This window comes from Hoplias malabaricus, chromosome 18, assembly GCF_029633855.1.
Source record: "Hoplias malabaricus isolate fHopMal1 chromosome 18, fHopMal1.hap1, whole genome shotgun sequence".
Classification (NCBI taxonomy): Eukaryota; Metazoa; Chordata; class Actinopteri; order Characiformes; family Erythrinidae; genus Hoplias; species Hoplias malabaricus.
Window position 1 is genome coordinate 15,868,473 of NC_089817.1, and position 27,421 is coordinate 15,895,893.

A 27,421-nucleotide genomic window follows, 5' to 3' on the forward strand; every position below is an offset into this window, starting at 1 on the left:
TCCCCTCCAGGGTGTATTCCCGCCTTGCGCCCAATGATTCCAGGTAGGCTCTGGACCCCTCGCGACCCTAAAATTGGATAAGCGGTTACAGATAATGGATGGATGGATGGACATTGGGTGTGCCAAAGAACATATGAGTGTTAGTAATACATTCATATAAGTACGTTCATAGAGGTATTCAGCCTTTTATTCCCTTTTTGGGGGAACGACTTTCTCAGGGGGACAATTGTAAATAAATATTTCAGCAATGTAACTCATGACCGCACTAAAATTACTACACATTAGTTTCTAACTACAGCCCTGCAACCTTACCCACCTCTAGATGTAACATGCAGACTCTCTTGCTGCCTGCTAATGATGGGTTTCTTTGGCCATCAGGAATGAGTCCTCAATACAGCGTCCTGGTAGTGCGTGTATTCTACATATCGTAGACTTCAGTTCACTTGCAGACAGCTTCTCATCTCTCATCCACTGCAGGGGCATCCAAACCCAGGCTAGATGCAGGGTTATTTTCACTAAGGTTCTTGCTAATGCTATCACTTTACTATTGAGGCTGCATTGTTTGCGTTGTCATGGCAATGCCACTATCAATCATTCTGAGATTAGACGCAGTCTCGCAAATGTTAAAGGGAGTTTTGGAGCATTTAACTACTTATAAACATCAATATTATGTAAATATATACTGAATATAGCATGGACAAATGCATATTTTGTGGTATATCTTGAAGATTAACATATATTGTATGCACTTATAGTAGAGAGGCACTTTAATTAACTGGTATTTAATAGCCATTTATTTATTAAATAAATGTATTAAACTATGTATTATGTTCATGATTCATGAAGCTTTATGACCTGGAGGTGAACAATAGATCCCAGCTTCCTGTACTTTACCACAAAGACAGTGCAGAATATCTTCTGTCAAATACGTGCTCATTTAATTTTAATCAAAAAACATTTTTTTTTATATAAATGTCTGAGGATATTTCCTCACAATGTGCTAACTAGGTGCTGAGCTGTAGTTCAAGAAGTGAATAAAATCTTTTTTTTCTTTAAAAAGACATGGAGCTTCTGAACGTAAACATACCAGTGAGAACAGTGTTTCTTTAGGTGAATATTGGAATACTACAGTGAGGATATGACGAAATTCAGACTGCTTATGCAAACAAATTGTGGTGACAAGATGTCAGAGTTGTTTACAAATTATTTTCACTTCATGTACAGTTTACGGTTATGAAATTCCAAACTTTCTGATTTCCACAGGTTAAAGCGCATTAATGGTAAAGGTCATTTTTTATGCTTAGAGTCATAGTAATGTTCATGGAGCCTGCAGTCATATTTTTGCATGGCCTACATCCCTACAGCTCAAGTCACAGGCTCCGTAATCCAAACTGCAGGATGCTGAACTGTGAGGTTCCGAACTATTACATCAATACACCTGCCCTGATATCATCTCCTGATACGCGTAATGTCTTTTTAATTTTCTGTCTCATGTTCGGGATTCTCATTCTTGCACTGGACAGCTGATAAAGCTTTTCATGGCTAGTGTCCCAGTCCTAGTTATAGAAGAGAAACGTAGTTCAATGGATGTACAAGATCCTCACCAGCACTCATCAATAAATAGGATGCAATTTTCCTTTCCTTGGGCTGGTTTTTGTAGCTTTGAAGTACACTCAGTGCCTATCTGCAGGACTGCTATTGCTTATGAGTGATGCTGGACACAGCAGTGTAATGGTGGCAGCTGAAGGAATATTTTTTTTTCGATGCCTCATGAAGAAAGATAAGCCGTACCAACTGGAAGGGTGGCGGAAGTGGCAGCCAAGGCTAGGAAAGCGTCTGTGGAGCGGGAACAGGATCTGGCAGGGTTCCTCCTTCAGCCTAATGAGCTGCCATCGGTGCCTGTGTGAGCACGAAACGCGACTTGGCGAGACAGGAGAGCCGGTTTTGTCTATCAGAGGAAAGGTGATGTAAGACAGGGAGGCTGCCTTTGAAGCTGAACAGACAGGTGAGGGTCTTGCCTAACGCGTACGCAGTGCTGGCTTTGAAGTGCCAAACACCTACACCCCGCAGACCTACAAAAGCCTGGCAGGGGAATCTGCAGCTCCAAGCGCACACCTACATAGCAGCACAATCTAAGGGAATGCTGATATCAACCTTCCCAAATGGCAGTATCATCAAAAACCCAGTGTACAGCCTAAAGGTAAGAGGCTGATTTTAAAAGAATTACCTGCCATACATCTGTCTGACTATTCACACAACAGCACAGGGACAATACAAACTCAGCTAACGGGCTGACTGTGATCACACGTTGACACACTAAGCAAAAAGGGTCCTATTACTGACTGGCTGTTTTATGTGCTGTGTAAAACCTTTTAAGGGCATGTAGAACACTATGACTGCATTATAACGCAAACCTGGAGGAAGGTGCAAAAATATCAGCTCATAAACCTACTTGTGGTCCAATATTTGTGGACATCTGCTCATCCAATATGAAGGGCATTAACAGGAAATAGTTCTCTTTTTAATTAAACATAAAGGATCACTTTTCTTCAAGCACCCATGAAATATGCAATAGACTCAGGAAAGTTTACTGTGACATATTCAGAAATAATTCATCACAATAAAAAAAAAAAGTCATATTGCTCACCTCTAATCAAGATACATATTAAGGTTGTGGAATCCAGGCCAACCTCGCACACAGACAGAGATGTCACACTCTGTAAATGTCACTCTCTCACACTCATTACTACAGGCTGTACACAAGGTAATGGAAGCACCACTTGTAAAAGGCCAACCTGGTTTTGTACACTGCAAACCAAAATAAGACTTACTTAAAATCAACATTACGTGCTCTCAGTATTACCACTGCAATAATAAGAGCTTTAAAATAATATATGCACTCTTAGAAAAAGAGGAACACTCCTGAGATTTTACATTTAACAGCTGTCATAATACAGAGCACAGTAATCTCAACAACTGAGTGAAATCTGCAGAAAATGTTTTACAATTTTATCATGCTAGAAAAAGTGAAATGTGACTGATCAACAGGTTCAGTGATAATCTTTGAGGTCAACATCTGTGAATTTGTTAGAGATTATCACCACAATCTTACAAATCTGCTGGAAAAGGCAAATCAGGGCTTAACTGTGATTTAAAAAAGTCCTATTTAAGACATTTCGAGACAATTGTACTTAAGTGAACTTGTCTATAAAGTGAATGTATCTAAAAATTGCAATTTAAAATTTCAAGACCTGCAGTTTGAATTGTAGCCTACATAATGTCTTAAACATTTTAAATGGGGATGCAATTTAACTCAATGAGATGCTTTCACTACACCCTTAAAAATAAAGGGGCGCCCTATAGTTATTTGAGCAATGCCACAGGAGAACTACTTTTGGTTCTGTAAAGAACAATGTTTGTTAAAGTGATGTGTGAATGTCAAGAACCTTTTAAAGGTTTAAACAAACTTCACTTGATGCAAAGTTTATGCATTAATTTAAAAGTTGGTTCTTTGTGGAACCAACTGTGGTTCTTCTATGGCAGGGGTAATTAATTAAAATTCATTAAGATCCAGTTCGAGAACGTTTACTCAAGCCAAAGTCCGGAACATAATGTATAACTTGCATTGTGATCAGTTCCATATCCTGTATATTGAAGTAGTCTTGTAGTTATAGCAACAGTTTATGTAGGTAACAACAGAATGTCAAATCAAATTACATTTCAACATATTTATAAATATTAATTTATAAATATTATAAATAACAAATACTCCAATTAAAATGTCGTTTTCTCATTTCAAGTAAAATTTACAAACAAAATATTGATTTATTAAAAAAAAAAAAGCATATATAAATCAAGTCCCTAACGTCTTGTCGTTACAGTTGACTTTACTGCTTTTCCATAACCAATCTGATTGGCTCTTATTCCTAGAGGGCGGGACTTTATCCGTTAACAGCAAGATGATTGGCTCTTTATGCTGAAGGATAGAACTTGATCTGTAAACAGAATCCATTTTCATAGTTATGAGAATTTCACCCGGTAATCGTTCCCCTATTTTTAAAGTTTCTGGTTTTACCTCACACAACACTGTCATCCTGAAAGTGTCCCAAAAGGGCCCTTTTCAGGACTCTTGCGCTATTTGTACTGGCGCCAGGACAGGGGTGTCTGAAGCCCTGCCTTGTGTGTCACTCATTCAAGTCACAGCACTCATCATAATGCACAGATCTGATAGGGCTCATGTGTAATATGCAGAAACACATGTGAACCTGAAACATAATGACTAGCATAGTCACACCACTTAAACTATTAAAAGATTAAAAAAAATGTTTAATTTTGAACAGTGTCTGTTTTATCAGTTACAGGTTCAGATAGGACAGCGTCTGGATTCAGACTCGGACCGCGGTCCACTTATTTGTGACTCCTGTTTTTTATTTTTAAGAGTTTAGATTAAATGACTTAAAATAAATAAGTATTCTTACATTTAAATATGTTGATAAGATCTGAGGTTATTTCACTTGCTAAGAAATCATTTTTTTCTTTGTGATGCATATTCCCTGCTTGAAAGACTGGGTTAGTAACTTCAGGCCTGTCATTGACTGTATTAAGAGGAATGTCAATACTGATTACTGCTCTTGCCGAACAGCCCTGCCCAGCAATGAGGAACGTCACATCTGCATTCTGAGCTTCTCTACTCTCAGATTCATAATAGCACTGGAATCTTCAAATGAGCTGCAACCAAGGCTTGCAAAAATACACAACCTAGTGTAATGTGCAAAACAGCTACACAATACAGCAGTGGGAGAACTAAATGGAATCTGCCTAGCCATGTTTTGTTGATTTTCTAAGAAAAAAACAATTCCTCTGCGGGGAACAAGTTTGATTATTTTTATGCAAATATAAGTTCAAAATTTCAATATATTTGTTGAGTTTAAGGTATTGGAAAATAATAAAACCACAAAGGCCTGGAACACTGGCACAAAATGGAGTATTGCTGCCACACATCTCTAGGGTCCTGCACAGCAAATTCACCAGTGTTAAATTAACACTGAGAGTGCTGACAAGTGTTACATTTTTACACTAATGCTGTTGATTTAACACTGGTGAATTTGCTGTGAGGGGCTATAAGATGGTTGGGTTCAGTCCCCACCTCAGGTCACAATCTGTGAGGAGTTTAGTGTGTTCCACTTGTGATTGCATGGGTTTCCTCCAGGTGTTGGTTGGCTGATTGGCTCTGTGATAGGTATGGATGTGATTGTGTGATGTTTCCCAGCCTTGAGACCAATGATTCTGCAATGGCTTCTGACCCACCACAACCCTGAAGAGGATGAAGCAGTTAATCAATGACTGACAAACTAAATGAATAAATGAATGAAAGAACAAGTAAACACACCACACATGGAATAATAAATCAGAATTATGATTTTGTTTATCAGCATCATAAGTTTAGTTTAGTTCTCTTAATTTGTTCCTTTCATTTATTTGATCAAGTTAATTAATTTGGCTACATCCTAAATCATGAAAAGCAGCAGTGAGTTCAACACAGGCCAAGCTGTGATTAGTCATAGCTGAACTGTAGAGAGAGGAGCAGACAGATGAGGAGATTTTAGAGCTATAAGTCTGTCAGAACAAGAGGAGGACCACATTAGAAGTAGCTCAGCAGGTAGCTCATTGACTGAAGCCTCTCATTCTGGACCTAAAATCAAGCTCAAAGCACATACTGTAAAGCTGTTACACATAGAGTCACTTTTTTGTAACTTTTAATCCAGTTGTTGAGGGGTGCCACATGAAGGGGCACTCAGCATTTATTATCTAGGGACCAGAAAAGCACATTGTGAATCTTAGCCTTCGGGTTTCAACTTGCAAGATGGTTGTCAAAAGAGGTACATAAGCTTATTCTGTTGTATCTTTGAGAATGACAGTTCTATAAGGTCTCTCCACATGGGGGTTCCCAAATGGAGCGGAGGTCTAAGCATGGGCCTTATCATCAGTGTGTGATCCCGGTGATGCCTCAGCTCTCTAAGGGCTGGAGTCCTAGACAGCAAAACTGGCCTTGATCACTAAATGGGTTTATCCCCATCTCACCCCCAACTGTCTACTCACAGTGTTTACTAGAGTGTCTGAAAGTTGATATGACAGATCTGGGCAGTTTGTTTTCATCTCCAGCACACTAAGCAGTTCAGTTGAGTTACATTAGCAACTGTTTGAAAAGAAGTCTTGGGCTGGCTTCAACTATCTCTAAAAAAGTAGAAGCTCATGACTTGGAACTGACTAATTATTTGTGGGGGGGTCACATCTCCACACATAGCATTAGCATAAGCTAAAGAGTGTGGATGTGTTGAATGTGAGCACACATCAACAGAAAGAAAAAAAGTGAAGTAATGAGTAATGAAATTAATTTAAAAAATATATTTTTAACTCATTAGCAAAAACGAGTTCGTAAACATATTCACTATTTCTGTATGAGAACCACTAAAAATCTATCAGCTATTTGTATATATCCCCAGAGTATACAAAACTCCCTACAATACTAATTAAAAACAGAATACATTATTATTTTGTTTGTTTCTTGTTCAGTAATGGCATGTTCTTCCCTCATTTGCTGGTGGTCATTTGTGGTGATATCAGTTCCAAATTGTCCTGGGACATATAGATGTTTTCAACATTGAAATGTGCATATCTTCAAGAAAACCAATGAATATATTAATATATTTTGACTGCCCTATTCTAATGCAGTTTGTTGTGCTCTGACACAAGATTACAAAGATACCTAGCAAAAAAATGTATGATGTATTCCTCTAGCCACTATTATATCTTTTTATTGTTGACATTTTCCATACAACTTCTATTAAAAGCCTTTGCAGATCAAATCTGTAGAAGTTCTTGCTGACAAACAACAATATATTCAACATGTAATTGAGGATTCAAATTATTAAGGCCATCTTTGTCCTTGATCCTCTTGTTATCCTTCTTTTTCCCCTCAAAACAATGTTTCTCATTATCACAAAACTACAGTAACACAATCTCAGTGTTTGTGGTGTTTCATTATTTTTTCCACCCTTTGACTCACTGCTTGTGTGTGGACACTGAATGAGATAGCTTTGGGTAACTACAGCATATCTTGGAATAGGGTGAATATATAGTGAATATAGCAGATATACTGATTTATTTCATTGTAGGATAGTGTCCTCTGGTCCTATCGCATATAGAGCCTCATGATACAAATGCATGAACGGCTGTGTTGTGATAAGACGTACATGTGTTTGGAATTCTTATTTCGCTGTACACATTATCACATAAACAGTGCGTGGGAGCGAGGCTGGAACAGTGAAGATATGATTGGCACCAAATGTGCTCTGATGTTGGAGGGGCGTGAAGATTCAGTGGATTCTCATCATGTTCATCCTGATAACGCTTCATGTTAAAGGAGGATAGGCTTGTGATTTAGCAATGCGAAATAAAAATTAAAAGCAGAATAACATGGTGGGCTATTCTGTCATATCTACTGGTAATTTTTTTTCATCATTTCCTAATTTGAATAGACCATTAAAGTCAGGAGTCTTTCTGTGGTCAACATCATCCCCACATTATGAATTTTGGGTTCTAAGCGCAGCTTCTCAATGGCTGAAATGAATCTTCAAACACTGGTGCTGTAGTGAATAAAAGCACAAAAGAACAGGAGAACAATTACATTTTGAAAACAGTAGAACAAAAGCACTTTAAAACTAATTTGTACACCTAAGATTTTAATTACTTAATAAGTCCTGTACATTTTCTGAACAGAAAAATATGTAGTGGCTTTGAGACATATTTTGTTTAGTACAAGTTTCCATCATTCAATTTTCAAGTATGCAATATATTTCAGGCATAGGGCACTGCACTTCAAACCACAATTCCTAATACTCTAATAGAGGAATGACATCCCTTTAGTAGCCTAAAATGCTGAAATTGCTTACAAAGACGTACTAACGGCCTGCAGTAAATTGGGTCCTACGAGGGGTTTTTATACTTACACATTCACAGAAAATGAGCCAGCTCTCATTCTGTCTCTAGTCTTTGTTTCTGTGCTGAAGGACTCTAGAGTACATAAAGTGTTCTTGCATATCTTTCTATCCTCAAGTTTGGAAAACCTTGATAAATATACACATTTTGTTGGTTTTCAAAGTAAAAATAAGGTAACTCTTCCTCAATAGCGGACATAAATCTGCTTTTACTGCACAGCTTCTTTATTCGCTGACATGAACATTAAGTCATTCATTTTCTGTAACTGCTTTATGCTGTTCGGAGTCTGTGGGAGAGTTGGTTCCATGTATCTGTCAGCACAATATAGAGTGAAGAGTTCTTGGAGTGTTTGGTCAGTGCAGCCCAGTATCACTCAGTATAAAAACTGAGAAAGAAGAGTCCAGTGATTGGAACACGAAAGTTCAAAAATAAGTGAAAGAATGTTCTGAAATGTAACTGTCCACCAAGGTTTAGATACTGCAAGTTAGGCACTTGTGGTTTAACACATTACAGATGTGTCCCAGCTGAGGCTTAAATCAGACACTTCCTTCCTCTCTATTTTAAGCCAGAATTGGTTCAAATACAAAAAAATAAAAATACAAAAATATATATTTTTAACTCTATAGTGAGCTCCCACAGCACCCCTTTGCTCCAAAAAGACACAGAACAGAAATCTGAAACATCAGACTAGGGGTGATATGGCCATAAAATAATATCACAATATTTCAGGGTATTTTGATAATAACCATAATATTTGCGATATGAGAAAACACTGAAAAATACTTTTATAAATTTTAAAAATACACTATTGCAAACAAAAAATGTATGGTATACTATTAAATGAAATATATTATATATATATATATATATATATATATATACACACATATACATACATACACACACACACACAGAGGAAGTGACAAAATGACATTTGCTTATTTTGTAACAGTAACTTACCAAGATTGATTATGTATTAAAAAATAGCATGTAAATCTACCACACAACCAAAGTGCAGGAAACAGCTAATATAAACCATTAAACCAAAATTACCTTAAATCTTCACAATAAATAACAAAACAAATACAGATTAGTTGTGTCTCCGCCTTCTGATATTTCAGCCTTCTTTCATTTCTTACATAATACCATGGTTTATTGTACAGCTGATATATTGTAACTGAACCACCTCCACACGACTGAAGTCACTTTAGTTTTTGGAGCAAATTCCTCCACCTCAGAGGCACTTTTCACCATACTTGTCACTGTGGCTAAACGTAAAGATGTTGTGCCACATTATGGGTAACTGCATGACTTCCTTACATAAACCAGTCAGAATATCATTATTATCACACTATTGATTTTTTTTTGGAATTGGAACAAAATGATGACGATACTATTGCGAATGATATGATGTGACACAGCCCTACAACAGACATGTCATATTTCTGAAATACTGTCCTCATTTTAAAATAACCTGGACACTCACACATTCACATCTATAGACACCTGAATATCCAATCCATGTCTGTATTTAGACCGTGGAAGGAAACACTGAGGAAACTTACACACACAAAGGAGAACACATTCTTCAAAGATGACCTGAGGCAGGGTTCAAACCTGGAGCTTTGTGACATTGATGTTACCTGTTGACCCACAATGCCACCCTGAAGTGAACATACTACAACCTCTATACAGGTCTCATTGCCTCTTTGCTTTTTTACAGTATTAAAGAATTCAGTTCAGCTCTAACTGCAGTAACTGTGAATTCAAATGCTCAGATGTGGGTGTTCTCTGTAATGGAAGTGTGCATTTGTCACACAGAAATTGAAGCTTTGCCCAAACTTTTCCATACAAATTTATATTGTTATCTTCACGTACTAAACATCATAAGTTGCTGAAAGATTTCTAGCTGCTTCACATTCATTAACACAAGAAAACAAGGTCACAATCCTTGATGGTAGTACTACAAATTAGAGAAAAAAAGAAATCTGAAATGTGCAGATCTTTCAAAGTCTACTATTACAAATCTCAGAGATCTGTTATTGCTGTCTTTAATAAGCCTTTAATAATGTGCTGTTGAAAGAATCCTCTGATGCCCTTGTACAACCATTCAGTGAAAAGGTTTTTGTCTGACACATGAAAGCTATCCCTCACAGCAATCCTGCAAATGCATCTTTAGGAGCTCTTTTCAAGTGTGCAGCACTCAATTTATTCTTTTTTTTTTTTTTCTATTGCTTAAATGCATTTCTCACAGCAGAATGCACTTCTCCAAGCATTTAGGAGAATTCCAAACTGAAGTGCAAATGACAAAAGGCCTTTTACAAAGCCCACTGTCACTCCAAACTCTCAGACACATCTCAAAACCAGGTCACGAAAACACCCCTAATTATATATTAGAGGTGTTAAGGTAATGCATTAATACGGCATTAACACAATAATGTTCAAATGGCACAAATTTATAAACATAGTTCCATCCAAAATATGCACTTTCCCTTTTTCCAAAGACCATTCCCCCACAGCTCATATTATGTTGAAATTATATAATCTTTTCTTTTTCTCACCATATTTTACATGGCTCTGCTTGCCACGTGGCTGTTTCTCTGTTGTTACAGAAGTCAAGTGAGCTGATGCACTGCAAAAACCAAAACAGACAAGGTGCAATGTGCTTTAAATGCAATGAAAACTCGAGTCCCTTGAAACCAATTACTTCCATTTTCAAACTGTTGTCTGTATGATTTAAGATAAAGTTTTGTATTTTTATTTTATATTTTTATTTATTTATAACCCACCCCCTCTGCTTTCTTCTGTTGCATTGTAAACTCGGCTTATATAAAAACAAACATGTCTGCCACATAATCAGCAATACATTTAAATCACTCACCACAATAAAAACATTGCCATCAAGTGTATTAAGACTCTAAAGCCCTGTTAGGACTGGAGGAGTTTCTCAGGAGGACAGTTGTAATCTAATGGTTCACACTTCTCTTCAGTGCTTACGGGGGTGGGGGGGTGTCTCGCCAGTATCTTAAGCCTCTATTTAAGGCCACTCCCACTAATGTGTTTCTATCAGCCAGCCATCATTAAGTGTAGAGGCCAGTGTAGAGCACCTATGTCTCAGGCTCACATTGTGTGTGCATCCTATAGATCACAGATTATACTTCCATTGCTGTCCATCTCTCCGCTCTTGTCTGCTTCAGAAATATACAAACCCAGACTAATCATGCTAACTTCTCGTAATAACTAATCACTCTAATATTGGCACTGCCTGGTTTATGTGTGTTTACATGGCAGAAATCTGTTTGGATTTGGCTGAAAATCTCTACATGATTTGTGCCTGGTTAAAATTGTGTCAAATGTCAATATGATTTACAAGTATACAGATCAAGATGGTATCGGGTATATTTTTGGAAACCATGCTTTATTTCCCAGCCAAAAATGCGATTTGTATTTTTAAACCACATTATGTGTGCTACATTGTCATGTATTGGTAAACCATGTTGTTTGTTTGCCAATAATGTTATGTTTACATGTTACGTTCTGTTTATTTGAGAAGTTTTGGCACTAAATTAGCTCCACATGGCAAGCTTTTCCCAAGATGGCACTGCTGTGTCTGTGGCACTGCTGTGTCTGATTCACAAGTACCAGCACAACACACATTAACATGCCACCACCACCATGTCAGTGTCACTACAGGGCTGAGAATGATTAATCAGATAAATCATATCTGTTCTGCTTTGGTCCTGTGGTGGTCCCTGAACAAGGTGAAAAGAGGGAAACAAAATATGCAAAGAAACAGATTAAAAAGGACCTTTAATTGTAGAAATACAATGTGCTCCTTTATGTTCAGTGGAGCTGAAAAATGCACAGTGAATGTAGAAACAAGGAGGTGGGCATATAGTTATGGCTGATCGGTGTACCCACACACACACACACACACACAATGTGGTATGTTTAATATTTCATTTAATGCAGCTCAGTGAATTCCAGCATAGTTGTCAACATCATAATAATACAGCAATAGCTTTTACTTTCAAATGTCAAAGAAATTATTAAAATGTTCCATTAACTCCATTTTACAGTATTAATATACACATAATTGCATAGAATTTTTTTTGTTGGACTGATACAGTCACGACTGACACACTATATGGCACCCGCTCATCCAGGGCCTCTTATATAATCATGGGTATTAATGGGGATTTCATTTCCTCACATTTGCTGCGGTAACAGTCTCTTCTGGGAATTTTTCTGGGAATTCTTTACACTAAATATGGGAACACTGGCTATTGAATTTTTCCTCTGTCACATAGATATCAGTGAGATCTGATACTGAGGCTGGATTAATATTTCTGGATCACAAATGTCACTTCATTCATGGTACTAGGAGGTATGCCATCATTCTAGGGAAAGTGGCTTGAATTGCACAATGGTGACCTTAGGCTCATGTGCAGTTGTTCCAGTGAGTCCCATTTCATTAGTCATGCTTTTCTAGGAAGATTTTGTAAACATAAAATATGAGTCATGAATCTGTGTCAATGCATCATGGAAAATTGATATTTACTGTACAGTACTCTTCTGGAAAGACTTTAAAATTGCATTAAATATCTAATTGCATTCAGCCACCTAAACTCACAAATTCCATGCATGCCTCTGCTGCTACTCGTCAGATCTGACGTCTTCTGAATGCACAGCCACTTCTGCTGTCATTACATCACTCAAGTAGGTTCTCCACTGAGACAGCAGTGGGTACAAGTCTATTTTATGTATTTTGTGAGCATAAGAAGGCCCTTAAACGGAATGATTCATGTGTCCATTCTTTTCTGTGTGTCCTTTATGTTCACCATTCTGCATTTTAGGGAGGGAGGAATGCTGGAATGAAAAAGGATAAGATGCAACAGTATGCACAAATTGCAGATCCACAAACAGCCTCATCACAGAGACAAACTGAACTATTTAAAGGGCTGGTGCAAACTATTACTTTGCTGGAATAGATTTCTAGACTCAATCTTTTATTGCACTCTAATAAACACACATGTTTATAATGTTTCACTACACAGTGGGGTTTAAGGACATTTACTCAATTTTCTGAAATTAGTCTTTAAAGTACTTGTATTATAACATATTGCCCACATTCCTATGAAATCATCCCTTTACTCATGTGGATGAATTGTTTTGGTGAATGAAATAGTTTTATCAGTCTTATAAACAAGCGAATCCACCAGTTAGACACAGTAAGAGGCAGAGGAGGCGTGTCTTAAGCTTATACATAGACTCGTAACTCGGGATGTACAGTATCGCATACAGTCGCGATAACATGCAATTGAAAGAGCAGTTTCTGCACATTCACAGACTGTTTGAAATGTATTTCTGCACTGTGCTATCTCTAAGATATTAATAGAAACATTTAGAATGGTCATTGACGAGCCGGTGCGTTCTTCGACCCCAGAGGGTTATGCTTAGCAAATGTGGAGTAGGTGCCTTTGTTATCTGCAAATGTCACTAACAGTGTAAACCATTCCTCCAATGAAGGCCAGCTATGTGAGAAAAAATAAAACAGGACTTAAAGCCTGACATAATTTTTTGTATAATTCTGAACTTGGGTTTTATGTGAAATGTCCAGCAAAGTTTAAATAAAAAACACAAAACAGAAATATGATAAATCTGTCCTCAAATATGACCAAACTATGGGTATGAATACCTTACAGAGTGTCTCCAAATTGATACTTTCCCCCACTGCTACTCTGCTGGACTGCCGAATGAGTGTGGCTTTTATCAGTGCTGCTACTTTGCTGTACACGCCGGCCCAGTGTGGCTGCTATCTCTGCTGTACTGCCGACTGAGTGTGTCTGCCTTCCCCGTCCTGTGAGGCTGATATGCCGTTAAAAACATGCCAACTAAGTGTTGCTGCTATCTCTGTTGTACTCAGGCTTAATCCATTCAGGTTCGATCTGTATTGTTTTGTGTTCTGTTTGCTCTGTTTATGTTTTTCACTCCCTTACCCCATAGCTTGATGAATAGCTGGATAGCTAACTCGTTTACTAATGGCTCCTAAGCTTTAGCTCACCAGGCTCTTTGACTCAGAGAGGAGGTGTGGCTATGGTATCCTTGTGATTGGTCAGGGTAATAGTGACATAAGCATTACCCACTTTTAAGATTGCCCATTAAAAATCCAGAGGACAGCAGAGATTTACCATATTTCTGTTTTGTGTTTTTTATTTAAACTTTGCTGAATGTTTCACATAACACTCAAGTTTAGAATTATACAAAAAAAGACCCACAACATTTCAAAATGGGTTTAAGATGTTTTTCATTCGTGACTTCAAAATCTTTACCCTTAACTGAGTTTTTTTTTGGTACATCATGACATCACACAATGCATGTCCAAATGATTGTAGACATCACTTATAATTAGTGAATATAGTTAAGGGGCACTGACAGTAGACACAGATAGTCAGTTGTGTACTCACAGCTTTTATAATTTCTGTGAAACCATCTGAAGTAAACTCATATGAGTCCAAGTCCCACACTCATATTTAAATACGTAAAATAAGATATTTTCCAAATCATTGGTGGAACACTTGTTGGACCCACCACTTATTAGCTGTTAATACCACAGCCCTACTGATGAGACCAGGGATCAGTTCTCTCTTCTGTACATAACGCAGCATATGTCTGATCTGCATGTAGGGCTGATCTGCATAAAAATATTGAAATGGCGAAGGGGGAGAAACTCATTCATTAATTTATTCATTCTTTTTATTTCAGGACTCAGAAACACAGCCTGGACAGGGTGCCTGTCCATTCTAGGGCATAGAACACTCAAACGCTCACTCCTCTGGGCAATTTCAAACAGTCAAACGACCTAACAGCAAGTTACCCCCACGCTAGTCTCACATTGCCTGACTCTCTAGGGAGAGTCTGGTACATTTTTTCATTTAACGTGGCCAAAAACCACTTACTTTAGTAGGAAAAGAGATCTGACTGACACGCAAAAGGACCAATCAGAAGGCTGCTATTTTGGCATGACGCTGATAGCCAATCAGAATGCTTCTGGCCGAATGCTAACAGTGAAGCCAATTTAACACAATGAAAATATCAGACACTCAACTTGTGGGTGGAGCCTCTGTGGCTGAGACTACTCCCACACAGACACCAAATTACTCACACATATTGAGCCTACTACAACCTACTGGAGCTGTGTGATAGCGCTAACCAGCTGCCTCAAAAGAAGAAAGAAATAGCTAATACTATAAAGAATATTTACCACCCAACACAGCATGCCCTGCAGTATACATTCTTAAATTACTTTTAAGAACATATCATGTTAATGGAATAATATTTTAGTACTTTTTACAGTACAAATATTGAACTGAAGATATTTATGGCCTTTTTTGAGCACAAAAATACAGGCATGACAGGATAAACAGCATTTATTCACAAAAATGATCCAAATATAAATATCTAATCATATCACCCAGATCTTTGTTAGTCTCAAGATACAACTGCTTTGTGGTTTTCTAATAAAAAAGTAGCAAGAGTTCCAGCCGCATGTTAATTTTTCCATTTCACCTCTGTACTATCACATGCCTTCACTTTGTAAAATGTTTCCAAGCATGCTGCGTGAGCTATGTGATCTCACATTAATTTTATCCACAAAGCAACCTTTAAAACGACTTGCGTGTATTGATTTCTTTCACACAAGCAGAGAAAAAATGCCATTAAAAGGCGCATCAACAACTGTGAACAAAGCGCCTTACTCATCTCGTAGCATCCAAATTAGCTGGCAAGTTTTAATTGTGAGCTCTTTTCAAGCCAGGAGCAAATCCCGCTCTGCCACATTAAAAAAGCATAAGCTTCTGGCTAATGAGGCTGAGAGTTAATTCAGGCGCTGCATAATTCATTCACAACGCTCCTGTTCAGTTGCACGTGAGCGGTGGCTACTCGAACGCGTGCCTCCTTACACACATCGCCACACACTTTCATTCACAAGAGACACACCAAGCTGGCAACAGCCAGGAACCTCTGAGGGTTTAAGCCACGAGGCTCGGTTTAGCAATCACTGACTTTAGATTCAGGTAGAGTGGGATACTTATTCAAAATCATTCCACATTCAGCATATTCAATATCAACTTATTCATTCTAACTGATGTTAATCTATTTGTTTATGCAAAGATATGCCGATATTGGTGTTTTCTCTGTGTTTCTGGGTAAAGAGGATAAAATCCTGCTTGTCTTACAGCAGCCTTCACTTTGCAGTTTACAGTCAGAGAGATAAAGTGGTGACTGCAGACATTTTGAATGTTTTAAACCACTGTCAGTAGACTGATGTATTTGCCCATCCTTTGAGCAGAATAATCTTACTAAACTTGTGTAGTCATACATATCAAGTGATGTTAAGGATTACTGATGTTAATATTTGCCAGATCACAAATGCCCAGCATAAATTGGTCTGAAATTTTAGTCAGGGTGTAAACCTCTTGTGTTTTCATGCACATCAAGTGATGTGTGAGGATACAGATGTATTTGCAAAACATTTGCTCAAAACATCAGCAAAAGGCAGGCGTTTAGACTCTGACCAAAATTCCAAACCAATATATTTTGATATGCTGGGAAATTCTGGCAAATATTAATATCAGCATTAGACAAGAAACAAATCGGTGTGTCTTTTATAGTATAAAACACTACATTCAAAGCCACAACGATCAGGATCATGCCACTTCAATCAAGCAAAATTTGTTCATATTCAGCATACAAATATCTAAGAAGGCTCTGACTAAGAACTCAAAACTTCCACTATGCTTGAATTTAGAAGTCTAACACAGTTGGAAACTGTTAGTGCAATGAGAAACAGAATGGCACTGAGAAATGGTCTTTTCATTAAATTTTCAAAACTATTGTATATGAAGCAATTACACTGAGAGCTTTTGTAGCACTCAGTTTAGTGTTTCCAATATTTGAAGCTATAATTGAATCCATGTAAATGATGACAAAAGGGGCAATATATTAATTACATGCTTTGCTAAATTTCAATTTGCCTATTTTTTTTTCTAAATATAGTCCTCAGGGTACAAGGCAATTCATGGCGTCATATACTTTAGCTACTAGTGTTTTCCAGAAATGACATTTGTACAATAACCAATACTACAGCCTCTCTAATCTCAAATCCAGAGTATTTCACTCCCAAAAAAGGCTAAGAAAGAACTCAGAAAGCTCTAACCCTATTCATCGTTATTATATTCGTAATGTCTCTGAAAATTCAGGAATGACACTTTCCCTACATTATCTGGATATAATAAGCTTTCATAAATGTAGCCATGTTTTTGCCAGTCAACTCTAACAGTTCTAGCTGTTTTAAATATATCCTAAAAACTCTAGCAGTGTTTACACAAACCAGAAGAAACTCAGTTAAAATGATGCTGACCTGCGTTCCTCAGTTTGCGGTTGCGGAACACAGAGATGATGACCAGCAGGTTGCCCAGCACATCTACCACAGTGGTGAAGATGAGCACACTAGCCAGCACGGCGATGGCCCAGGCCGGTCGAGCACTCGAGCCCAGCGCCCGGCCCACGTGTCCCGGATCCGTGCGGTTCCTCACCACGGACACGACCTCTTCGGACATCAGGACTACAGCTCAGGTCTCAGGGACAGAGAGTCATTCACAGCAACTGCAGGAGGAAAATAGAAGGAGAATCAAGTCATTTAATTACTCTCTTAAACCTGTAATAAAGGAAGTTGTAAAAATACAGTAATTGCAATAAAGGCTAGTTGTCATTTGTCATACACAATAATATAAAATTATATTGTATTAGCATGAGTCTAAAAATAAAAACAGAGCAAGGTTCAGATTTAGATTTTACCAACTGTTGATGTACTAACTGTACTTCAGAAAACCTAAAATGTGATTACAGCATGTAATAATTTTTACAATGAATAAAAATGCACATTTTGGATGCTTCAGGCCCAGTAATAGGTTTTGAGGATTTTACAATGTGAAAACGATTGTACATTCTCTACATTTATTTTAATATTTATAACATATATATTTATCATCAGGGCCATAATTGCAGTGGGTTCAGACACTAGTGTAAATCACTGGGCACATGACAGGATTAAATGCTGAGCAGAGCACGAGTCTTTACAGGGCACACACTTACACCTGTGGACAGTTTACTACAGTCCTCACAGACAATGACTGGAAGTGAGGATCGGACCTAGGACCTTGAAACCCTTTTGTGCCACCTTGCTGCCCACGTCATTAACAGATAAGACATGTCTGCCTAATTGGTTCACACACGTAATTTAAATGATGGAAATAATAAAGCAAAATCTGTAGTACAGTTGAGTATTATTTTATATTTTACATTTTAATTCCTCCAAAATATTAAACACATAAATTAAAAGCGTGTCCTGAAACAGCATTACATACCCCAAATATTCAAATATTCCCTGAGTATTTACCTCAGAGCCTTAGGCTACACTTACATTGGAGGAAGTCTTTTGGCTTCATCGTTTCCAAAGTCCCTGAACGGGTTTTAAAAGAGAAACAAAGGGGGGAGAGTCGTAGCCGAGAGACCAAAACAAGAAAAATGTCTACATGAATCGTGAAACCCTTTAAATGTTAAAATAAGACGCCCGGTTGTCGTCCTCCTCGCTGTAACCGACGTTCGCCTCCGTTTGGCGGGGAGTTAAAGTATGTTCGTGCCTCGCGCGTCTCCAGTTGAGCTCCACTCGTCCCCTCAGAAACTCAACCGGACGGAGCTCGCGCGCGCGTGTCCGCTGTAACTGCCGAAAGTAAGTGAGCGGCTGCGTGTGCGCGCTTGTGTGTGCCGCTCGTGTCAGCTGCGCGGGAGCGCGCGCTGCTCCATCGTTGCTCGGTTGTGCTTGAGCTCTTCATGTTTGTGTTTTTTAAGTAGAGGCTGCAACTCAGTGTGGATCGCGATTGGCTGTGCGCTGAGAGCGCCGACCAATCAGAGCATGCGCAGATCGACTAGCGTGGCGCGAGAGTGAGTAGAAGTGGGCTCCAGACAAACCACGCTGAGGTAAACTTAGAGGACAACTCCATCGTATTATCCCTTCATTTTTCTGTTGGTGACACGCAAGCCAACACATGTAGAGTTGAAAATGCTCTGTTGTTGCCAAACTTTCTTTACAGCGGTGGTGAAAAACCTGGGTTGTGTCGAATTACGAAAAATACACATTTCATATTTCATATCCAGAACGAGCTTTACAACATTGTTTATATCATGTTGATAAAATTTGAGAACTGCCCTAAAGAACATTTTAAGGCAAATCAAACCGTATCTCACATATCCAATAGACACCGCTTATAATTATTGAATTAGCTATCGTGGGTAGATGCATTAGATGGTATAAACTCCAAAGAAAAGCATAAAATGACACATTCTATAGTCTGCTGTACATGAAAAGCTAGTCATGGAGCACCTGAAATTATTTTGTAATGATGAATCTTTTTCTAATTTTCTGAAAAGTTCTTTTTTGTTTATGACTCCATTCCATTCACTGTTTGTGACTCAGAACTAATCATCATGACCATTACAAGCTCCAGAGATAAGCTTCTTTCACTTCAGTTTCTCTAGAAGTGAGCAAATCTTCCTCAATGTTAATAGGAATAATGGCAAAAGTATGCAAAAATACAGAATTCTTCTATAAAGCTGATTGCTTTCGAAGCTTTACAAATTTGGGGAATTGGTGTCCTCTTTGGAAAACAGGTAATTGCAAAAGACATGCTGAAGAACATTTTGTGACCTCAGTTGAGCTGCATTCCCTTTCCCCAAGTGCATTTATGTGGTGAGTGTGTGTGCATGTGTGTGTTCACAATGAAGGATTATTCAAAGAGAACTTGGTCAGAACTGTGTGATAGAAATGTCTTCTATATTGTGGAAAAAATTAACTCAAAAGCAAAATCAGGACTTATTTTTGAAACAATACCTACACGCACTCGCTTCTTGCCATCCTTGACTTGCTCATGAATTGATTCGTAATGCTTCGTATTCAGCAATTTCCTTCACTTTCTTTCCTTCCATTCACAATTTGTAGTTCTGTACACATCTGCACAGTGAGCCATGTTCCCACTAATGTAACACAGCCCATCGAGCTGGAAATTCTCTTTTGAGACTGTTCACATGATGTTAATACACAGATTTACAGTGCGACTCACAGCAGCTGGAGGACACTATTTTTGAGGTATGTTTTTTTCTTTTTTCAAAATAAATGATCTACATTGTGCAACTCTGAGTCTCCTTTAAGGGGAATGCAATGACTGCATATACAACATTCTGAATTTTTAACAAAGTCTCTCTCATTCTCTCTTCCTCTCACTATCTGTTCTTTGTCTTCTCTCACTCCTTCTGTTTATCCCTCGATCACTTTCTCAATTTTTCTCTTTCTCCCTATGTATCTCTGAAACATTATCTGTTTTCCACACCTATTTCTCTTTTTCTCTATTTATTCTTTCCCTCTCTAGTTGAGTCCCTCATGCTCTACGCCGTCTTTCTGCCCCTCTCATTCAGTCACTCTAGTTCTCTCTCCCCTTGTCTTTTATATCTCGCCCACACACACACACAATGATGTACACACCTTGTTTTTGTTTGTTTGTTTGTTTTTTTTTTTTTACTATTTTACACACACACACACACACACACACACAGCATTTGGTTCATCTACTGTTTGGTGTTCTAGACACGGGCGGATTGATACTGTAATATTAATACTTACACTCCTGTCATTTCTTTCAAGAAACAACCCTGGCATGAATGTGTGGCATATATATATATATATATATATATATATATATATATATATATATATATATTCATAACATCAGTATTATGCATTAAACAGCATGTGCCTTTGATTTTGAGAAACTGATAAAAAGCTTATAGTAAGGAAATATGTAAGATAGGATCTACTTTATCCTGTGCTATATCCTTGCGCAATATATAAACACAGAGTTCACACAGAGCCACACCAGACACACTCAGTGCTCTTTAAGAAGAGTTTGATGAGGAGATGCTCTGATTATGGTGTGATAGTGGACTGGTCAGAGAGTGTGTTAATCACAGAGGGGGAGGAGGTGGGGGTTTGTAGTTAGTCCAACAGTTTTGCATCAAGGTTTCATTCATTCCATTGCTACTGCACTGGAACTGTGTTTGCTACAAAGGAAGCTTGCAAGAGGAATGTATTATCTACCCTGTATACATAGTCTCTCTGTAAATCTTTTCTCTCACTCTACTGCTCCTTGTGTGTGTGTGTGTGTGTTGCTTTCTCTCACTGTTGTGTAGTAGTGTCTTAGTCTCTCTGTCTTGCCTTCTCAGTCTTGATCTTCTATGTTTGAGTGTTGGTCTCTCTCTCTCTCTCTCTCTCTCTCTGTGGGGGAGAAAGAGAACGAGAGAAAGAGAACACTACTTTCTTATACACTACTCTTTCTTTCTCTCCCTCACATTCTGTCCTCTGCTCTTTCATCTCTAACTCTCTCTCTCACACACATACCCACCTCTTTTTGTCTTTAACAATCTTTCTCTCACTCACTCTCTGCCTTTTTCACTCAGTCTCTCAATCTCTCTGTCACCCTTTCTCAATCTCTTACACTCACTATTTTTTTCTCTTTTTTTGTGCCTTTCACTCTCTCCTACACATGCAGATGCTTGCAAGCTCACACAAATACTCTCACCTGCACAGCAGGTGTTTCTAATTGATTTTCCCTGGCTTTTGCCTTTAACACACAGTGGCGGGATTCTGCAGCCCTTCTGCGTGTGGCATTGAGGACGCCATTTACAATTTATGTATTTCATTTCTCCTTTCTGCTTGAAGCCATCTCATTTTTCTTAGAGCTTCAGCCAGATGTGCAGGTGCATGTTAAAATTCAGCTTATTCTTCCCTGTGTGACGCTTTAAAGAGCACATGTACACCAGGCCTGTGAATGACCAAAAAAAAAAAAAAAAAGACAGACAGACAGGAAAGGAAAAAAAAACATTGGAAATTATTTTTTAATTAAGTCTATGCATAGGGTCGTCAGTGTTGATACAGCTGGATCTGCATCATAATTAAAAACACTGTACACTGTACATAGTTCACATACACATGCAAATCTACCTCCCAAAGGGTTCAACTTATATTTAGCTTCTACAGCTTGGAGTTTTTTCCCCACTTGATTGAAATTAAACTTCTCAAAACGTGAACTGCCAACAGACAATTACCACCACAGGTAGTAAGTAGCTCCATTGACTCATTCTAATGTAATTAAAAGAATTCTAATAGGTTTGTACATTTCCAGTGTTCCAGTCCAGTGAACTAACCCTACTTTCTACATACACTTTCATTTCTTTTTTTCATTTATGGACTGTTTTGCTCTACTATGTCTGAGATTTTGGATTTTAAATGAAAAATCAATCTGACAAACTTCCAGTTCTGCACAAGTTAAAGAGGAATGAAGATTCCATCTGTTTAAAAACAAAGACTCGTGAAACATGTTGGACCCTTTTGAGTCACCAATCCACCTACCAACATGCGTTCTTGGACCATGGGAGGAAACCGAAGCACCCAGAGGAAACCCACATAGACACGGGGAGAACACACCAAGCTCCTCACTGACAGTCACCTGGAGTGGGGCTTTGTGGACTCTAGAGCTTTGTGACAGTGACACTACCTGGTGCCACCATGCCACCTCACTTTAAGACGTTTAACTCTAAATACACACTTTAAAGTTGCTTATAAAATTCAAGGAAAGGTTACTTTTTTTTACAGCTGTCTATTCATATCAGCATCAATGTCTGGTAAGGCATCTGCAAGTAATCCAGGGAAAATTCACAACCCAAAACCCCACTTAATTTGTGAAGACATTTACATATTAGATTAGTTGTCTGATTAAAAAATGTGACCATTTCATGTATATATTCTGTTATTGTAATTGATTAACCAAAAGACAAAAGGAAATTACACCTAGGGTTCTGTGGGCTAAGTGCCATAATTTACTGTGGAGCTAGACCAAATGCATTCAGAATATACAGGATGATACATAGGCCTTCGCACAGCTGAAGGAAATAAAGCTGAACAAAAGCAAGCTGTGTATTATTGCATGAAAGAAAATCATAAAGAAATCAAGAAAAGAAATCATAAAAAAGGACATCCGGCCCTGAACGTCTTACCTGGTCCTGGAGGTGTGGATGGAACTCAGCCAAGCTGCAAAACTCACATCTAAACTATGCGAGTCCCAAAGTTCATGCTGAAGTTTTTGACCGTTATGTCATAGGAGGCTGTTGCCCATTGTGAAGTCTCCTTTGAATATACTGGAGAAATGTAGCTTTTGATGTTTCAAGGACGTGACTGAGGTAACGGAAGACCATGAAGAATACTTCTGTCACATTCTTGAAATGACACAAAGAAAATAAAACATGAAACATGATGGAAAATGAAAACTCTGAATTGGAGTTCATTATGAAGTATAAATTGTTCATGCTTTAAATTTGATTTAGTCTAGACAGTTCATTTTGTTTGATCAGTGGGACAGTCCTAGGATTTTGGGTTTAGCTGGAAAGTCCAATAAGATGTGAGAAACATTAATGGACTTACATCCTTTCTAGGGTGCGTACCAATGAGTTCAGATAGGCTCCAAATCCACTGCAACTCTAATCAGGATAAAGAAATTTAAAGATGTATTAATGAAAAGATGTCTGAAAATGTTGTCTTATTTTAGCTGATCATTACTAATGCTAGATTTCGAATGATGGAATCACATTTAATATTATTACAAATAATATATATGGTGTGACATGATAAAGAGGCATTTTTTTATGTCTAGTGGACATCTTCCCACTCCTGGCTTCTTACCTCTGGCTTTTCATCAGGGTCTAAATAATTTTGTCCCTAAATATTACCAAGAACCCTCTGATTTGCCAAGAAAGCACTGTTTAGACTGACAGGGTTTGATATTGCTCAGAACAGTGCTGCAACAAAAACATACCCACAGGAAACAAATCTTTATTAATTATGAAATATTTCAAAGAAATATTTATTTAAATGCAGGTCAATAGTATCATGTGACAAAAAATAAACCAGAAGAATAAATCCCTTGTAAACCGTCATCCAGATGAACTTTCCGAATTAATTACACCACAGTCACTCAGTATAGGTGTTGGGATTAGATTTGGCTTCATCATTTAATCAACAAAGAAAATAAGATGGGGACATCCTACCCTGGGGGGACTCCTTCACCCAAATTACTTTTGTATGTGAGAAGCAAATGCGTTACACTACAGTGGTGCTAGTAATTATGTGGAGCCAAATAAGAACAATGTTTAATTCCCTACAGAATATTTACAATGTAAGCTTCCTGTAAATGGGATATGAGACTTCTTTAAAGTATCCAATCCACATATGTAAAGGTTCTATGCACTATGTAAATATCCAAATACCCTTTATTTGAAACACTTGGTTTGAGTTTCTGCACTGGGACTTGCACACTAGAGATTTTAATAATGTTCCAGAATCACAGACTGTATTTTGCCAACTGGATGTTGTCGAAGTGCTGTCTAAGTGGAAAACAAAATGTGTGCCAGAATGTCTGCAGATTTGGTGCATGGCTGAGAAGCAAAATTCAGTTTGAAATCCCTAAATGCCCTAAAAAAAAAAAACCTGTATCTGGTAAACAGCATTTTCAGACTGGCAGATTTTGTCATAGTTCCTAAACTGAAAAAACACATAGACTGAATGTGTTTTATTTATTAGTGCACCTCATTTCTGCATGAAAAAAAAAAGGATAAAACAGTTCTGTGTCAAGGTTATAGACCACACTTCATTTACTTTATGGCAAACTGGTCATTAAGTGTAAAGTTATGCATTTCTCATTGTCAGGAAAAGACAGAAACATATATTTAACAAAAAACACAGATTTGTCTTAAACACATTAATTCTCCATTAAATAAAATTCATTTACAATATTTACTGGGTGCACCGTTCCATCTTTCACTTCAATTAGCATTTGCCAAAATATGCTGAAAAAAGAAGGAAAAGAAATCGTTTAGTTGCTAGCCCTTTTTTTTTACCTTTTGTGTTGTGGTCTTCTCAAAGCAGAATGTTGGACAGAAACATTTCTAGAGTTTTGCCCAGAACTGAAGGTAACATGGAGCTTGGTTTCTTCCAGACTGATTACCTGATGAGCTATTGGTAGTCTTGATTGGATAGTTTGGATATTAAATAAATGAGAAATGATCTCGGAGGTTTGTACAGGGCTACACTGATGTCAGTGCATCTATGTGCCATTAGAGTCCACTATGACAGCTTTGCATTTATTTATTTATTTATTTATTTATATTTGATAAGAGCTTTCTCTGCTTCCTGTTTCACTGTGGACAATATGTGCACTTATTCTTCATGGCAGACTTGCTACAGTTCCCTCAAGTTGCCTTAAATTTGCTGGCAGACAGCAATTTCCTTGTTATTCAACAGAGCCTTAAAGGTTTGGGGTCAGGTCGATTGCGGGGCCTTTCTCTGAATTCCCTTTCTCAGTTTTGGAATTGCTGTAGTTCACTGTGGAGCCTTTTCACACTGCAACATTTTTTTTTATTTAAAAGCTAAAAAGTGGTCTGATGTTTTTTTCTGAAGCTGTTTCATACTGTCTGTAAAAATCAAGATGAACTTTGAGATATTTCAGTGTGCTCTGACCCAGTATCCTAACACTAAAGGTAGTTTTCCCACAAACATTCAATATTCGTCATTGGTTTATATCATGTATAATTGCTCTGTGGAATCACAGTGAAGCTGTAACTCAAACATTTTCATAAATTATTTTCCAAGATTTAAGTTATAACAAACTGCAGAGCTGTGATTGTACTCCAACAATTTGGGAAGTAATAAATGCAAAGTCAGAACAAAAGAGAGAGCATATGAGCAAATTGATTGACTCTGTTATAGAGATCACCGGTTAAATCCCTGGTGATGCTTCTGCAAAATTGTCCTTGCTCTCTGGGTGGATCAATGGTCCTCCTTCTCCTCTCATCACAAGCACATTATTAGCCAGTGTGGGAGTCTGTTAGCAGGTTTAATAAATCTGGATAGTTAGCATTCTTTGGTTAGCTTAAGTTAAGGTGAATCAAATTTGAGATGACTAAATTGCATGCAAAAAAAATCCATTTAATTTATGGATATGTAGAACAGTTTACCATACTATTTACTATTTTTATACCCACTTATTACTGATCTGCAAATAATGTGAAAATGGGAGTGCATGGTGTGTGTAATATCAAGGCTGTGATTTGGTTACAAATACAAGATGAAAATGAGAGCCATAAATCATTACAGCTGTTATGTTATGCCTAATAACACACAGCCTTGGGTTTTACTGGGTCTTTACAATAGTTGTGTCAAATAAAGAAAGGTAATAAAGTGTATTAATTATGTTTTAAAATGGTCATTTTTTTTCACATGCACACAGAAAAAAAGCATACTAAGAACAGTGGAATTTATTTCAATTCGATTTAAATGTACTCTTTGAGGTACGGTGTAATTTCCCAAATCAATATAGATTTATGGACATTATAAACTTTACCAATGACTGCTCTGCTTCCTGGCTATTATATTGCTTAGATGTTGGATACTGAGCTGGGGATAGGGGTGTAGACTGTTGCACAAATTCCATACACCATTCTTGCTCTCCAGGCTCCAGGGGGGAGAAGAGGGGGAAGTAGGAGCAAGAAGTAAGTTCAGCAATGAAAAGACATGATAGATGATTTTCCCACTTAAACATTCTATTGGGGTGTTAACCCTGGCTAAGAAACAGACATTGTGAAATAACACTGTGTCTGAACAAACAACACATTTTGTGAAACACTTTAGACACTGTTATACTGATTGATGATAGATATTTCTGGACATGTTCAAGGCTTGTGCCTGGACTCAGCTTCAGTGTCTGCTGCTGTTTTAAACAGAAATGTGTACACGCCATGTTTTTGAGACTCTAATACAAACCCAATTGTTAAGAAAGAGAAATACATTTTGTGTTTATCCTTGCACAGGAATAATAAACTACATGTTCAGATGGCAGTGGTAGACAGTAGCGAAGTAAATATAATTCGATAATGTAGCTACTTAAGTATTTTTTTTGTATCTATACTTTTCTTGAGTATTTCTAATTTGGGCGATGTTTTACTTTTCTCCACTACATTTCAAAGTCACTTTTAACTCCACTACATTATAAAAATCTGCTGTTCATTTTTGGTTTATGTGTGAATAAAACCATAATGTTTCTGAAAAAATCTCCCTGCTGCGCACAGCTCTCCACGTGACACACAGCAGCTCCGTTGCTAGCAGACGAATGGACACAGTCGCCATGCTAAAACAAGTGAAAATTTGTTGCATGAGTCTTGTTACATTTGTACATTTAAAGGTAAATACTTTTGTACGTTTACT

At 37.7% G+C, this 27,421-nt stretch overlaps 1 protein-coding gene across 1 annotated transcript in view; it reads right to left on the reverse strand.

The window, feature by feature from the left end:
* Positions 1 to 18,866, reverse strand: part of mtnr1bb (melatonin receptor 1Bb) — a 54,425-nt gene extending 35,559 nt beyond the window's left edge. Inside the window, exons 1-2 of the mRNA XM_066650698.1 lie at positions 18,482 to 18,866; positions 17,420 to 17,664 (exon numbers count right to left, since the gene is read on the reverse strand). Coding sequence (XP_066506795.1) covers positions 17,420 to 17,618 — 199 coding nt within the window. The 5' untranslated portion in view covers positions 17,619 to 17,664; positions 18,482 to 18,866. The remainder of the gene's footprint in view (positions 1 to 17,419; positions 17,665 to 18,481) is intronic.
* Positions 18,867 to 27,421: the final 8,555 nt, after the last annotated feature.